The sequence below is a fragment of the Hemicordylus capensis genome, chromosome 1, assembly GCF_027244095.1.
Source record: "Hemicordylus capensis ecotype Gifberg chromosome 1, rHemCap1.1.pri, whole genome shotgun sequence".
NCBI classification, from domain to species: Eukaryota; Metazoa; Chordata; class Lepidosauria; order Squamata; family Cordylidae; genus Hemicordylus; species Hemicordylus capensis.
The window spans coordinates 98,870,697-98,884,088 of NC_069657.1; the positions used below are offsets into that span (position 1 = coordinate 98,870,697).

Sequence of the window (13,392 nt, forward strand, 5' to 3'; positions counted from 1 at the left end):
GGCTGCCTTAGTCAAATGTATTGAATAACTCGTCTCACACATGTACCCCTTTTCATGTTACTTTAAATATTTTCTTGTTATAATTACACACTAGATAGAGGTACACAAGAAATAATGTAATTGCTGTCTCACACAAATAGAACTAATTCTCTCACTAACTCCTGACTTTTAACACCTTTTGGGAAGATGCCATTTGTAGCTCAGAGATGCAAATTTGCTTTGGGCAATGTCCCCCCCCCCTTTCTAAGCGCACAGTTTACAGAAGATGAGATTGAGATATCTCTCTGGACTGGCCAATATCCTGAATAATTAAAAGACATTGTCCAGAAGGTAGCAGCAAGTTGTCACCCCTTTTGGGACCCAGGAAAAGATGAGATTTGAATAGATCAAAGAAAATACAACTATAAAGAATGAGGCTACTGGACAGAGAGTTAGCAGTCTTGTGCCTACTGGCATCTTGTGCCTACAAGCAGGATCTGCTCACACGTGATCCCAGAGTCTGCTGCTAAGCCACGGGGCTAGAAGCAGGAACTCTGTCCATGGACAGGAACTGTCTCCTACAGGCAGTCTTGTGCCTACGGGCAATCTTTTGCCTACAGCAAGAGCTGCTCACAAGGATCCCAGAACTTGCTGCTAAGCAGGGCAACAAGCAGGAACTCTGTCCATGGACAGGAGCTGTCTGTGACTTCTACTGTGCAGTGAGAAGTCAAGACTTCCCCAGCCATGGTGCTCTGGCTCTCAGCCGTGATCTGAGCAACTGCAAACGCTCCTGTCTCCAGCCAAGAAGCCTCGCTCCTTCAGTGGAAGAGATCCACCGCTCTCAAGTCTCTGGTCCTGGTAATATGCTGCTCCTTACAAGCCTTGGGTCCCTCCATCTTTCCCCCTCCTTCTCCTTCCCTCCCCTTTTCCTCTACTAATTCCTGATCTCCCCCCCAAAAAAACGATGCCAGCCCTCAGCTTTCCTTACACCCCCCTTTTCCCATCTATATCTGAATTGTATTAGGCTCTAGGAAGATTTAATACACACACACATATGTTAGTTAGGAACACATTGAATATTGCTGTTGGCTAGGATGTTCTGTTTAAATGCTGTTAGTAATATATTGATAGAGTGTCCTGCTTTCTGCTCAGTTTGATTGATGTTGTTATTCTTTTATACTCAATAAAGCCCATTGAATCTTTGAGGATTGGTTTGATCTCCTTTCTTCCATGCGCCCAGATCCTACATGGTCACCATATAAAAGAACTTGGTCACTTGGTGACACTATGAGCCAGGCCTAATTTTGTCTGCTAGCTAATGAGCATATTTAGTATATAAATCAGGCCTGGACCGTAACAATTCCTGCTTCAGGCAGCCAGAACCTTCTGTCTGACTGGAGACATCCAATCAAAATACTAAGACTGGATTCAGACATAACATGAAACCAAACGACGGAGAACCCACAGTTTCAATTTGAAAATGTGAATGGCATAGTGCATGTTCATCCAGTTGTGGTCTGGCAACCTTCAGTTCAAGGAGAGGGGAGCCCTTCCCTGCTGCCCAGCCGCTGAGGCAAGCTCCATGGCAGCAAGCTCCTAGCAAGCTCCATGGCAGGACTGTGGGCAAGGTGTCAGCACATCAGCAGAGCAGCCGCAATTGGCCATGATCTTGAAGCGGGAGTACCAGGTGTGATTGTGCCTTTTTGGAGTGGTCTGCCCACCCTAGGCATGGAAAGGGCATTTAAATCACTTTAAATGCGATGCCATGCCAGCACTTCTTCTGACAGTGATGGCATTGCTGCCTCCCAAAGAGCCCTGCACCCAAATCGTCCCCCACAAGCACAATTTCAGGTTGGGGTGGGGTGGGGACTATGTCCCTGTTACCCAGGGAAGCGAAGGGAACATGACAACTTCCCAGGAGGGGATATCACTCTGCCAAAACAGTCCATGCAGACCAAACCAAATTCCAGCTCCCCTAGCAGCTTGCTGCCGGTGGGCTTGCCCTCTCATGAGAGGGCCAGTCTACTGGGGAGGATCAAAGGGTATAAACCCTAGGTCTCCCTTTGGACTGCATGCTCACGTGTTGAGCTAACCCACCAAAGGAGCTTGTGTGGGCCCCCCCAATCTCCATGGTAAAAGATAGAACAGAATCTTGGCAACCACCACTTCCATGTGAAGCCTTGCACTTGCACAAAGGATATTTTGATACACCATGTGTCACAACCTGGCCTCGTGCACAGGCGGGGGGAAACACTGGGTTCTGGGACAGACCTTTAAATCCTTTCAAAATTTCCAGATTTAGTCCGGCATCAAACCATATACAGATCTGCTAGTGCGGGGAATCGCAACCACAGGAGAGCAGGGTAACTGTTTCAGGGCACAAGCAAGGGTGCACATGTGTGTCCACATGGGTGGACAAGGTGGCAGGGGGCATGCTTTGACACCTTCTTGGTGGCAGTCATCGAGACAGGGAGAGCAATCACTGGGGTACTTGTCCCTGTAGCTTTTCTCTATAGAGCAATCTGGCTTGATACAGAGCCCCAATGGCCCAACACTCTCATGAGAGAGAGGTCTATGGGAGAAGGGGTTGTTCTATTATAGTGAGTTATTAGTGATTACTCATGTGTGCCCCTACCTTGTTCCCCTCATATGGTTCATCCCATGAATGGTGAGAGGGTGTCTCCATGGCCTGGCACTCTTTTAAGTGAGTGCAGCACACTCTGGCTCGGCATACTCTGGCTTCACTCCTTTGACTGGAGGGCCCTGGTGACCAGACCAGCTCATGAGTAAGCCTAGGCAGTGCAAACCCCCCAAGGGGAAGGGGCTGAGCTTCATCCTCGGGGAGCAAAGCACTTAGTGCCCATCCTATCAGATGTTCTCCTCCCAGCGGTGTGAGGGGGTGCCCTGCTTACGTTGCTTGCTGATGGTGGGCTATCCCTCTCATGAGAGGGCCAGTCTATTGGGGAGGACCATGGGGTATTAGCTCCAGGTCTCCCTTCAGACTGCATTCTCACAGGTTGAGCTAATCCCTCAAAAGGGGCATCCCACTCTCTATGGCAAAACATAGAACTGTGCTGCAACCTACCCCACTTCCCTGTGAAGTCTTGCATGTACCCAAAGGGGATTTTAAGAACATAAGAACAGCCCTAATGGATCAGGCACAAGGCCCATCCAGTCCAGCATCCTGTTTCACACAGGCAAGAGGTATGTGCATGCTCTCTGTCCTGCTGTTACTCCTGTGTCAGAGCCACAGATGGGGGGAATACTGGGTGCATGGATGGATCTTTAAACCCTTTCAAAATTCCTGTTTTTGGTCCAGTGTTGCACCGTATGCAGACCTGCTGGAGTGGGAGAGGAGAGCCCCAATTTACAGCAATCCCAGGAGATCAGTGTCACCATTTCAGGCACAGGCTTGCAGGGGGCAAGCTTTGACAGCTACTCGGTGGCAGTTGCCAAGACAGAGAGAGCAGTCGCTGGGGTACCTGACCCCATGGCTTTCCTCCATAGAGCAACCTGGCTTGATTTAGAGTCCCAATGGCCTATCTCTTTCATGAGAGAACAGTCTGTGGGAGAAGGAGATGTTTTGCTATCGGGCATCTTTAGAGATTTTTCTCAGCAATTCTCTCCCCTCCCCTCTGATGGTCCTTCTCATGGGTTGTTGTTGTGGGGGGGGGGATCCCCATGGCCTTACACTCTCATGAGTGAACGGTCTGCTTGAGATCAGCATCCATCATTTTCACAAAGGAGGAATCTCCCCTCTCAGTGTTGGTAATATTGTTCCTGCTGCCTGGCCCTTCTCATGAGTAAGCCTAGGAACTGCACAGGTACCCCCAAAGAAAGGAGATGGATTCTGCTTGAGAATTCCTGGTTGGGGCTCCCTTTTAAACCTGAGCCCCTCCCCCCACCATTTTTCCTGGCCCAGCACTGTGATGGGGTGCCCTGCTTTTGTTGCCACCTGGAGTGTTTGTGCTTGTCAACATACATAATTGTCAATTCCTTCTTGGGGAGAAAAGCACTTTGTGCCCATCCTGTCATCCCATCTGCTTTCTCTCCTGCTTTCCAGAATGGGAAAAAAGGAATGCCACTGTGTGACTATGCCACTTGACAGGCTGACAAGCCAAGGATGTGAAGGGAAGGCATCCCTGATGCTGGGCAGCTCCATAGCTGTGAAGGTGATAGGAGGGGTGGGGCTACTGTTTGGGGAGGTGGCCAGCAAGAAGTGCTTCAGGCATGGAGCAGCTGTGATCTCGGATACATCTGTGCTACCACCTCTATGACTGCAGTTTGAAAATCGACACAAAACCACAGTTATGGTGGCATCCAGGATCGGATGTAACACTTCAATGGTCAAACCGAAAGTCTCGGAGGTGAACTTTTGTGTAAACCAAAGGTTCATGTTGAAGTTTGGAGAGGCAGACCATAGGTCAGTTTCATCCCAAAACCATGGTTTCACAAACACGGATGTACTGGAGTTCCAAGCTCTGCCCTGTTTAACTCCAGTTTTGCGTTACGTCTGAACTCGACCTAAGTTACATTCCCTCCAATACTCTACAGTGCACCACTTGCTACCTCAGACTTAGCTGTCAATCAGAGGTTGCAACCTTTTAACCCCTGAATAGTTTAAAGGCAACACAGAACACAAAAAAGTCCACAAAACATAAAGGGAAGGAGTCATTATTTTACAGCAGTATATAAATGTTTGTAGTAGTAGTAAGTAGCTGGAAATGATACAATGAAAAATGCAGCCAATTATTGTTCTGATTTGATGCACAGCCCTACTAGATGATACCGTAGTCAGGTTTCTAAGACTGAGCATTTCTACGTTCATTTTCAAGCACCTTAAATACCATCATGCAGGAATCTTACCCTTCTTCAGTTAAAGCACACTACTAATTGAAACTTATATATCACATACCACACCTCTCTAGCTAGTATGAGAGAAGACATTGCCCAATCTGCCTGTCCTGAAAGCTGGTCTTTTCCACCCTGTAACTAAACTGTGAGGCATCCCATTGTAATTTCCTTCAAACCTGTATTCTCTAGAGAATCTGAGAAGGGAAAGAGGATTTTCACTGACTCTTAACGGGCCCTGTCAGACAAAACGTTGCATCTTGGAAGCTTCTAACCAAGCCTCTAAAAACAAGCAGAGAATTCCCTCTGCAGATGACCTGACAGCAGCATGGTTTGGTTTGCTGTCAATGGTTTATTTGGCCCCTACCCTCCACCATTCGCCCTGTGCAAAGCCTCTTTCAACAAACCGAGAATAAAGCCAGTGGTGGTGGGGAGTTCGGACACGATGCAGTGGCAAATTCAGCCACACTTAATCAAGCCAACTGCACACCTTGGTTTCAAAGCTTGGTTTGTTTGGCCAAATTCAACCTCAGGTGAATTTGAAAGGCGCACAGAGGGGATTCTCAAATTCAGCTGATGATCCACGTTGTGTCTGAAACAGCCTTTCTCCATTTATCTAAACTTATTGTGTGTATCTTGTACATACATACCTTTTAAGGAAAAACCAAAAGCAAGTTTTCCCAGTACTGGTGAAACAATGAAAGAAATGGTGAAACTGAGAAGATGTTGTAGATTTCATCAGAGACAAAGAAATATGTTGCATGAAATCCCACTAGTGACCCAGACAAGGTTTCCACACACACTGGCTGACATTCCATGAAGCAATCCATGTATCTAAGAGGATCTTTTGAGCCACTCAGCAGCTGGTCAGTGCTACTAGCAACAGTGTGGGCTGCTTCCTGCATACAGAACTTTGTATGCTCTGATGCAGAGCTTTGTATGCACAGGCCAGCCCACTCCATCACTTGCAGTTCTGACCAGCCTTTGAGAAGTTTGGAAACAGCGTGTGTGGATCCCTCTTGGATCCACAGATGAGCTCACTGTGCCTAATATCAGTCACTACTTCTTTACAGGAAGGAGAAATTAAAATATGAAAAAGCTGTGAAAAAGCCATTCTCTTGCATGTCCAACTGTGTGGAAAAAATGGTGGGTGGAGAACTAAAGATGTGCTTCAGATAGAATGCATCTGTTCATAGGTGACGCACAAAATGCAGAAGGGTGAAACATGATTGTGCCTTCTTGCATGGCTGACAATCAACTTCAAAACTCAACACACCCTTTAAACTTCTTTGTCTTTCACACATTTACACCAATGGCAAAAGCAGCTTCAGTGGTTTATATCACATCTGTTTCAGGGCCAAATGGCATTAACAATGTGATTGGCCATGGCATGTTTGATTTTTCTTCCCTAAGTAGTAGCCATGGAGGTCCAGTCCAGATTGGGAACATGGAGTGATGGGAGGTGGACTCCTATTTGCCCCAGGATGGAAACTGACGAAAATTTATATAACACTTTTCAACAAAGGCTCCCAAAGTAGTTTAGAAAGAAAGAAAGAAAGAAAGAAAGAAAGAAAGAAAGAAAGAAAGAAAGAAAGAAAGAAAGAAAGAAAGAAAATGGCTTCCTGTCCCCAAAGGGCTCACAATCTAAAAAAGGAAATGTAAAATAGACACCAGCAACAGCCACCGGAGGGATGCTCTGCAGGGAAATAGATAGGGCCAGTTGCTCTCCCCTTGCTAAATAAAGAGAATCACCTAAAAGGTGCCTCTTTGCTCAGTAAGCAGGGGTTTTGTTAACCATCTTGGCAACTGGGAGAAGTGTTGCCGGGGTACCCATCCCCACGGCTTGCTTGTGTGCAACCAGGTGCCTCTTTGCTCAGTTAGCAGGAGTTTTGTTAACCATCACAGTCTTTTTGCTTCATCCTGTGAAAGGCTATAAGGTTGCATATAGAAGTGAACATGGTATCCATGTATTATTCCCAATGTTGCTAATAAAGGAAACTTATTCTCTGAAAAGTGAGTATTAAGATGAATAAAAAGAGCCATCTTGGATTGTGGTTAATTGCTTTAAAACTGCTTTTGCATCTTTTGCACTTTCCCAAGGGATATTTTTCTTCAGCTGTATCCTGTTATCTCAAAGGTCTGCCCTGCAGGATTCTACTTTAAAACTCTCAAGATCCACTTTAAAACTCTCAAGATCATTACCTATCAATTTCCTTTTCTTGGTTTTGTACAAAGAAACAGATACAGACTTTCCCCTAGAAGAATGAATTTTATTTATACATGTCCCTTTTCTTACCAAGCATGTTTGAAACAAAGTTCTTCAGTAAGTACTTGTGGTGTGACCAGGTTGCAAAGGGTACAGTATCCCTAGTTTGCTTTGCACATTTCAGGAGTCCCATATTAAGTCATATAAGACAAAGAATGACCAAATCAGTTTTACTACAGATTTTATTCCTCTTTTTTCTTCTGCTTTGTAACAGATTATTAAGTACATCATAAATATAGCCGGGGAATTGGATCTTCCACTGTCAAAGTAAACATCAAATCCTAGCATCACCAGTATTAAACCTTTTTTTAGGTACAGTGCTATAATTGCTATGACACTCAAAAGTGCTATTAAAAGTCACTTTTATTCTTTAAAAAAATCCAATACATTTCCAACTATAAGGCTCTTTCTCAGGGATATCTTTTCTCTTTTAAAAAGGAAGATGATTTTTTTTTAACCCCAACTCATTTACTTGCGGTTTCTCCAAAAACGTGCTTACATCATTGAGTCATGTTAGAGTGCTTTGGCTAACTTAAAGTTACATTGCAGCATTTATAAAACCATTACTTATCCTGCAGTATTACATAGTCCGTTTGTAAAATAGAGCACCTACACAGGGACATATACATAGTCAGTTTCATCACTGAAGACTTACTCCAGGACAAGCTCTCCCTCTCTGGCCCCCAGCATTAGTCCTAGGATTATCTTTTAACAGCAAGATTACCTGCACCTTCCCCATAGAGGATCAGCACATCCATCCTTTGAAGAACTCCAATGAAGACAAAAGTTCCCCAGATATACCTTCTTCCATCATAGTATTTCAATGTTAAGAAAAATTGTACCTGCTGAAGTTTTGTCCTGCTTGAAAACTCTTTAAAGGTACAGAAGAAGGTATTCCCTTTTTGAAATATAGTCACCTTTATTTAAGGTTATACTTAAACGTGCATAGGACGAGTGCGTCCATACTTAGCTGGAAGATAGCCAGATAAGAAGTAGTCTGCAGACCTTAGGAACTCCTAACCTATTATAAAAGGCTTCATGGTCTTTAAATCTATTTTTGACATGTTCATTAATTCTACTAAAATAATTTGGATTTCATCCAAATAGTCTCATAAAAGTAAACCTCCATGTGCTCAGTAGATTTAGCTCTAAAGGAAGAACCCACTGTATCAGCTCTGATGGTGAAGAAACAGAGGATTTAAATATATGACACCTGACACTGGTCAATAAACCAATCTCATAGCCAACTAGTGCAGTTACTAAATCTTCAACAGCTTGTCAATCACTTTTTACCCTACGTGTACTAATTTTCCAACTAAAATCTCCTTTGCCACCAGGATTAAGAGAACACAATACATCAGGAAGGATAATTGTCTCTCAAAAGTATCCTGCATGTTGTATAAGGCATAACTCTCTAGATCATGGTATTGAGCTCTTCTATATGTTATGCTCTTCTGTTACATAGCCTTCATTCAGTTTACATTCGGAAATCAACACACCAACTGACATCAACTGGAACTTTCAACTTCAGAGACCAATTTTGCTCTAAAACATATTACTAGTATAGATCTACTAGAAAATAAATTGTGATTTTATGGAATGATTTTGTGCAGCCATCAATAATCTATGGTAGCATCAAATAAAAACTCCTAATTGCAAAATGTACACTTGAGTCCTATACATAACTCAACACTCCTATACATAAACCTATATTTTTACAAGACACGGCAATTATGAAACACTTCTCTTACCTGTTAACAAATGAGAATAATACATTTTTCAGAATTATGTCCTCTCTCCAGGTATTTCTCCTTATCCTTGAGTATGCTAGAAATGAAAGACAAAACATGAGTTGGAACAGAACATGTGAAGGTAATTAAGGTGTGGCTCAGAGTTCTAAAAAGAATGTGTCTTTGTAGTTCTTGAGCAAGTTTAAATCATAAATGGTCAGTGACATATCCTGACCCTTGTAAAATAGCTTCATCTTTAAAATAAATTTCACAAACTGTTTACTCATGCATTTAAATTCAACTTCCTTCAGGGTATGAAAATATGCAGTTATTTGTTTTTATTGCTTTATTAAAATAATGTCTGTCCCACCTTTCTGCTCAAACATGGGACGCTCAGAATGGCTCATAGCAAATCATAAGGCAGTGACGTGTCAAAACCAAATTGCCCCATTAGACTAATTCTAGTTATGAGATTTTTGATGTTTAAGAGGGTGTTTTCATTCAGAACATATCTCTTTTTCACTGAGCTGTAAATCAGTTTATATGCAGCAGGAGAGGGGAACATGTTTGTTTAGTGCTTTTTCATTCCACCCTTCTTCAGGGGTGGAAAAATCTCATTTTGTCCTCCTAAGAACTCTGTGAGGTAGGTTGAGGTGAGAGAGGTTTGCCCAAGGTCACCCAGGAAATTCATAGCTCCTCCATCCCCCACCATGATGACTGAGGTGAGAAAGACCCATGCAGTTGGCCCTGCCCATGAGGTTTCAGTATTCACACACTCACCATGGTAATATGGGGTCTGCATAAAATTTGAACATGGGTTTCTTAAGATCAAACTACATGTGACATTAATTGCATGGAAATTTGCACGCCATTCTTATGTTTTTATAAGCAGAAGAGAAGTGAGTACATAGCCATCTGCTTGTCTAGGCACATGTTTCACTTTTGCTCATAAAAACATATGAAAGGCTCTGTAAGATCCAACTAAAGGCCCAGCCTTTCCACACTGGCCAACCAGACATTTCTGGGAGTCTCAGAAGCAGTCTTGTAGGCAAATAGCCATCTCCCAATGTTTTCTCCCAGCAACTACCTCTGCATGTGTAGGTAGCATATAGCCATCATGACTAGTAGTCACTGATAAGCCTGTCCTCCATGTATTTGTCTATTCCCCTTTTAAAGCAGTGATCTGAGGCAGTGAATTTCATAGAATAATTACAGTATGTGATGTGTGGGTGCTTCCTTTTATCTGTTCTTTGCCAGTCAGTTTCATAGGATAATCCCAGGGTCATGGGTTGTGAGAGAAGGCGAAAAATCTTTCTAAGCCAAGAGGACTTACTATCATTAAGGTCTGGTCCTCTATCTCCAGAGCAGCTCAATCAGTCTTATTGAACATGAGCTGGCGAATTTGTGCTTTAAGCACATTGTTTTGTTGAGCTTAGTAGATCCAGGACAATAAATGTGGATGTATCCTGTCACTTTTGAGATACACAGTGTTTAAATTCTGTTTTTATATGCTTGCTATCCTTTGTTCCAGCAAGCTGTTTAAATAATTTGCAGTTCAGTCCTATGATGGATTACACTGGCTGAGAAAGAAGCCCATAGAACTAGGAAACAGGTTCCTAGTACTGCATTTATGACACTGCTCTGATACCAGGACTACTAGCACATTAGCATCTTCCCCATGCCTTGCTGTGCTACATTTGTGTTGCATTAGGATCCAGAGAGGCTCTCATCCACAAAATGTCATTATATCATATTAGGCCAAGACAGTCCAAGAAATGAGCTATAAGCCTGCTGGAGAATGTTGAGACACTTCACCAATGCAGAAGCTCTCTGTAACTGCACCTGCAGCACTACCCCAGTAAACATGTGATAAGTAGAAAGTCGGTAATTCCACTTATGTTCCACTTTTGGCCTTTGAACTGTTCCAGCTCAATCTCATCCTTATCTTTCATCTTCGCTCTAGCTTCCCAAAGAATAAGGAAAATATATGAATGTGCTTCCCATGCCAAATAATCCCCTTGGCTACTAGAAGATGATGGCCTCCCAACAAAGCCAATACTATCTGACAGGGCACCGGAGACAAGTGAGTCTCACCCCAGGATGCTGCTGCCAAGCCTATGCATGTACAAGGGCAATTAAAGGTAACGTGTTCTGTCAAGTCGATTTTGACCCCTGGAGCCCACAGAGCCCTGTGGTTTTTCTTTGGTAGAATACAGGAGGGGTTTACCATGGCCTCCTCCCTTACAGTATGAGCTGATGCCTTTCAGCATCTTCTTATATCGCTGCTGCCCGATATAGTACCAGCAGGGTTTCAAACCGGCAACCTTCTGCTTGTTAGTCAAGCATTTCCCCGCTGTGCCAAGAAACCACCAATGACGTATGACCCTCCCAGCAGCTATGCATCCTAAATTGAGGTAAAAGCTCCATTGGTGGGTGTGGAGTGGAAAATGGTGGTAAAGAGTATAATAGCAGTTGAACCCCCACATTTATTATTATTTTCTCAAGTCTTACCAAACGAATTCATAATCAGCGCTTTAGGCACTCAGCTCCTAAATGTCTCCAAAGGGAGCTGGATAGGCAACCAAAATCCTACATGGAGAGAGCACAGTTGTTTATTAACTGAAGAGGGATAACTGCATTCCACACATGGAAGGGAGGACAAATCCCCCAGTATGTGGACTGGGCCACTCAAACTGCCCCAGAGATGGGAGGCAAGTCCTTCAGCCCACAGCCAGTCTTAGCAATTCTGTTCTTTAGTCTCAATTTATGTAGGCATTTAAATGGCCAATTCCCATTTATTTTTCCAAGCTTTTTTTTAAAAAAAATACATTTTTCTCTTGTCATAAGGGGCATAAAAAGTTCTGGTTTCCCACACAGGTACTGATCAAATCCAGATCTGTTTCGCTTCAGAAAAGCTGCTGAATCATGTGTCTTCAGGCCATATTTCCAGAAGGGGGGATTATCTTTTTGCCCCCACTTCTACCCTTGGGAACATTCTTCCAAAGGCAAATAGCAGTAATGGGAGGGGAAGCTAGATTGGAAAAAGAGGGGCAAATTATTAAAGACCCCTTCCTCCTCATGGGGTCCTGATATGGATTGGAGCCTTGAATTACAGCTATTTACATTTAACAGAACAAACACATACAGTAGGTCCCAATAATTTAATAGGCATATCATCTAATTTGGCTCTCCCAGGACCAAACCACATTTGAGGGTGTCATGAGACTTTGGACAATAGAGCCCAACATTCCAATAAAAGGCCCAACAAGGCTATCACTTTTCTGTTTTAGGAACACAGGAAGCTGCCGTATACTGAGTAAGACTATTGGTCCATCTAGCTCAGTATTGCCTTCAGAGACTGGCAGTGGCTTCTCCAAAGTTGCAGGCAGGAATCTCTCTCAGCCCTATCTTGGAGAAGCCAGGGAGGGAACTTGGAACCTTCTTCTCTTCCCAGAGTGGCTCCATCCTGAGGGGAATGTCTTACAGTGCTCACACTTCTAGTCTCCCATTCAAACGCAACCAAGGTGGACCCTGCTTAGCTAAGGGGACAAGTCATGCTTGCTGCCACAAGACCAGCTCTCCTCTCTGGAGAGAGAGCAGTTTTCATTGCCTGCCAGCAACCAAGTTGATGAAGCAAGTTACAGAACATTTGCTGACATCCTAACTGACTAAGCATATGGATTAGGATGCTTTGCAGGGAGGCAATGGGAGACTTTGTGCAACTCCCCCAGCTCCACCGATGCTCCAGAAGCACTCTAAATTCCCAGTTGCACCTGCACTCCAGAAGCACTCTGTAAGAGAGGAAACATGACCCTCTCAGCACCTTTTAAAGTGGCGATTCTCTAATATTTAGCAGAGGGAGAAAGCAACTGTCCCTATCCGACTCCAGCACAGCAACCCTCCAGTGATTGTTGCTGGTGTCTACCTTATGTTTATTTTTAGATTGTGAGCCTTTTGGGATAGGGAGACACCTTATTTATTTTTCCATGTAAACTGCTTCATGACCTTTGTTGATGAAAAACAGTATATCAGTATTTGCAGTAGCTGTATTATTATTAGTAGGACAGGTGGCCCTTGGTCCCGTTCACCACATATCCGTGAATGGGTCTTAGAGACATGATTTCATTATGCGTGGTAGAAAAACAGCCTAAAATTCATCTATTTACAGTTGATGAGTGGCCAGAAATGACTTCTGGTGTCACTTCCAACCACCATTTTACAACATGGAGCCATTTTGAGAGTTTTTTTTGGTTAAAAACCCCACATTGATTTGGTGAATATTCACCAAAAATTTGGCCAATTGTGGGGTTTGGGGGGCATTTCTTGAGCCCTGGAGAGCACGGTACTGTTCATTTCTACTCTTATTTCTCTCCCCCCCTCACATTTTTGGTTTCTTCTTCTTCTTTTGGTATGTGTAGGAACCTAACCCCTAGATTCCCATCAGCTAAGGTTCCTTTATTCACGGTCTCTGTATTCATGGTTATAGGCAAGAACAGAACCCCTGCGAATAATGAGGGCCACCTGTATTAGTATTCATAGTAATGATGTTAGCCATTGGCAAACGTT

The 13,392-nt window shown here is 43.6% G+C and overlaps 1 protein-coding gene across 5 annotated transcripts in view; it reads right to left on the bottom strand.

Annotated features, from left to right (window-relative positions):
- The window catches only part of ANO1 (anoctamin 1), a 272,685-nt gene that overhangs the window by 211,786 nt on the left and 47,507 nt on the right, over positions 1–13,392 (bottom strand). For 4 of the 5 annotated variants that reach the window (XM_053265870.1, XM_053265841.1, XM_053265860.1 and 1 more), the window contains 2 exons: positions 11,338–11,415; positions 8,848–8,923 (listed from right to left, as the gene is read on the bottom strand). In XM_053265870.1, coding sequence (XP_053121845.1) covers positions 8,848–8,872 — 25 coding nt within the window. In that variant the 5' untranslated portion in view covers positions 8,873–8,923; positions 11,338–11,415. The remainder of the gene's footprint in view (positions 1–8,847; positions 8,924–11,337; positions 11,416–13,392) is intronic. The other variant, XM_053265879.1, reaches the window with a different exon arrangement.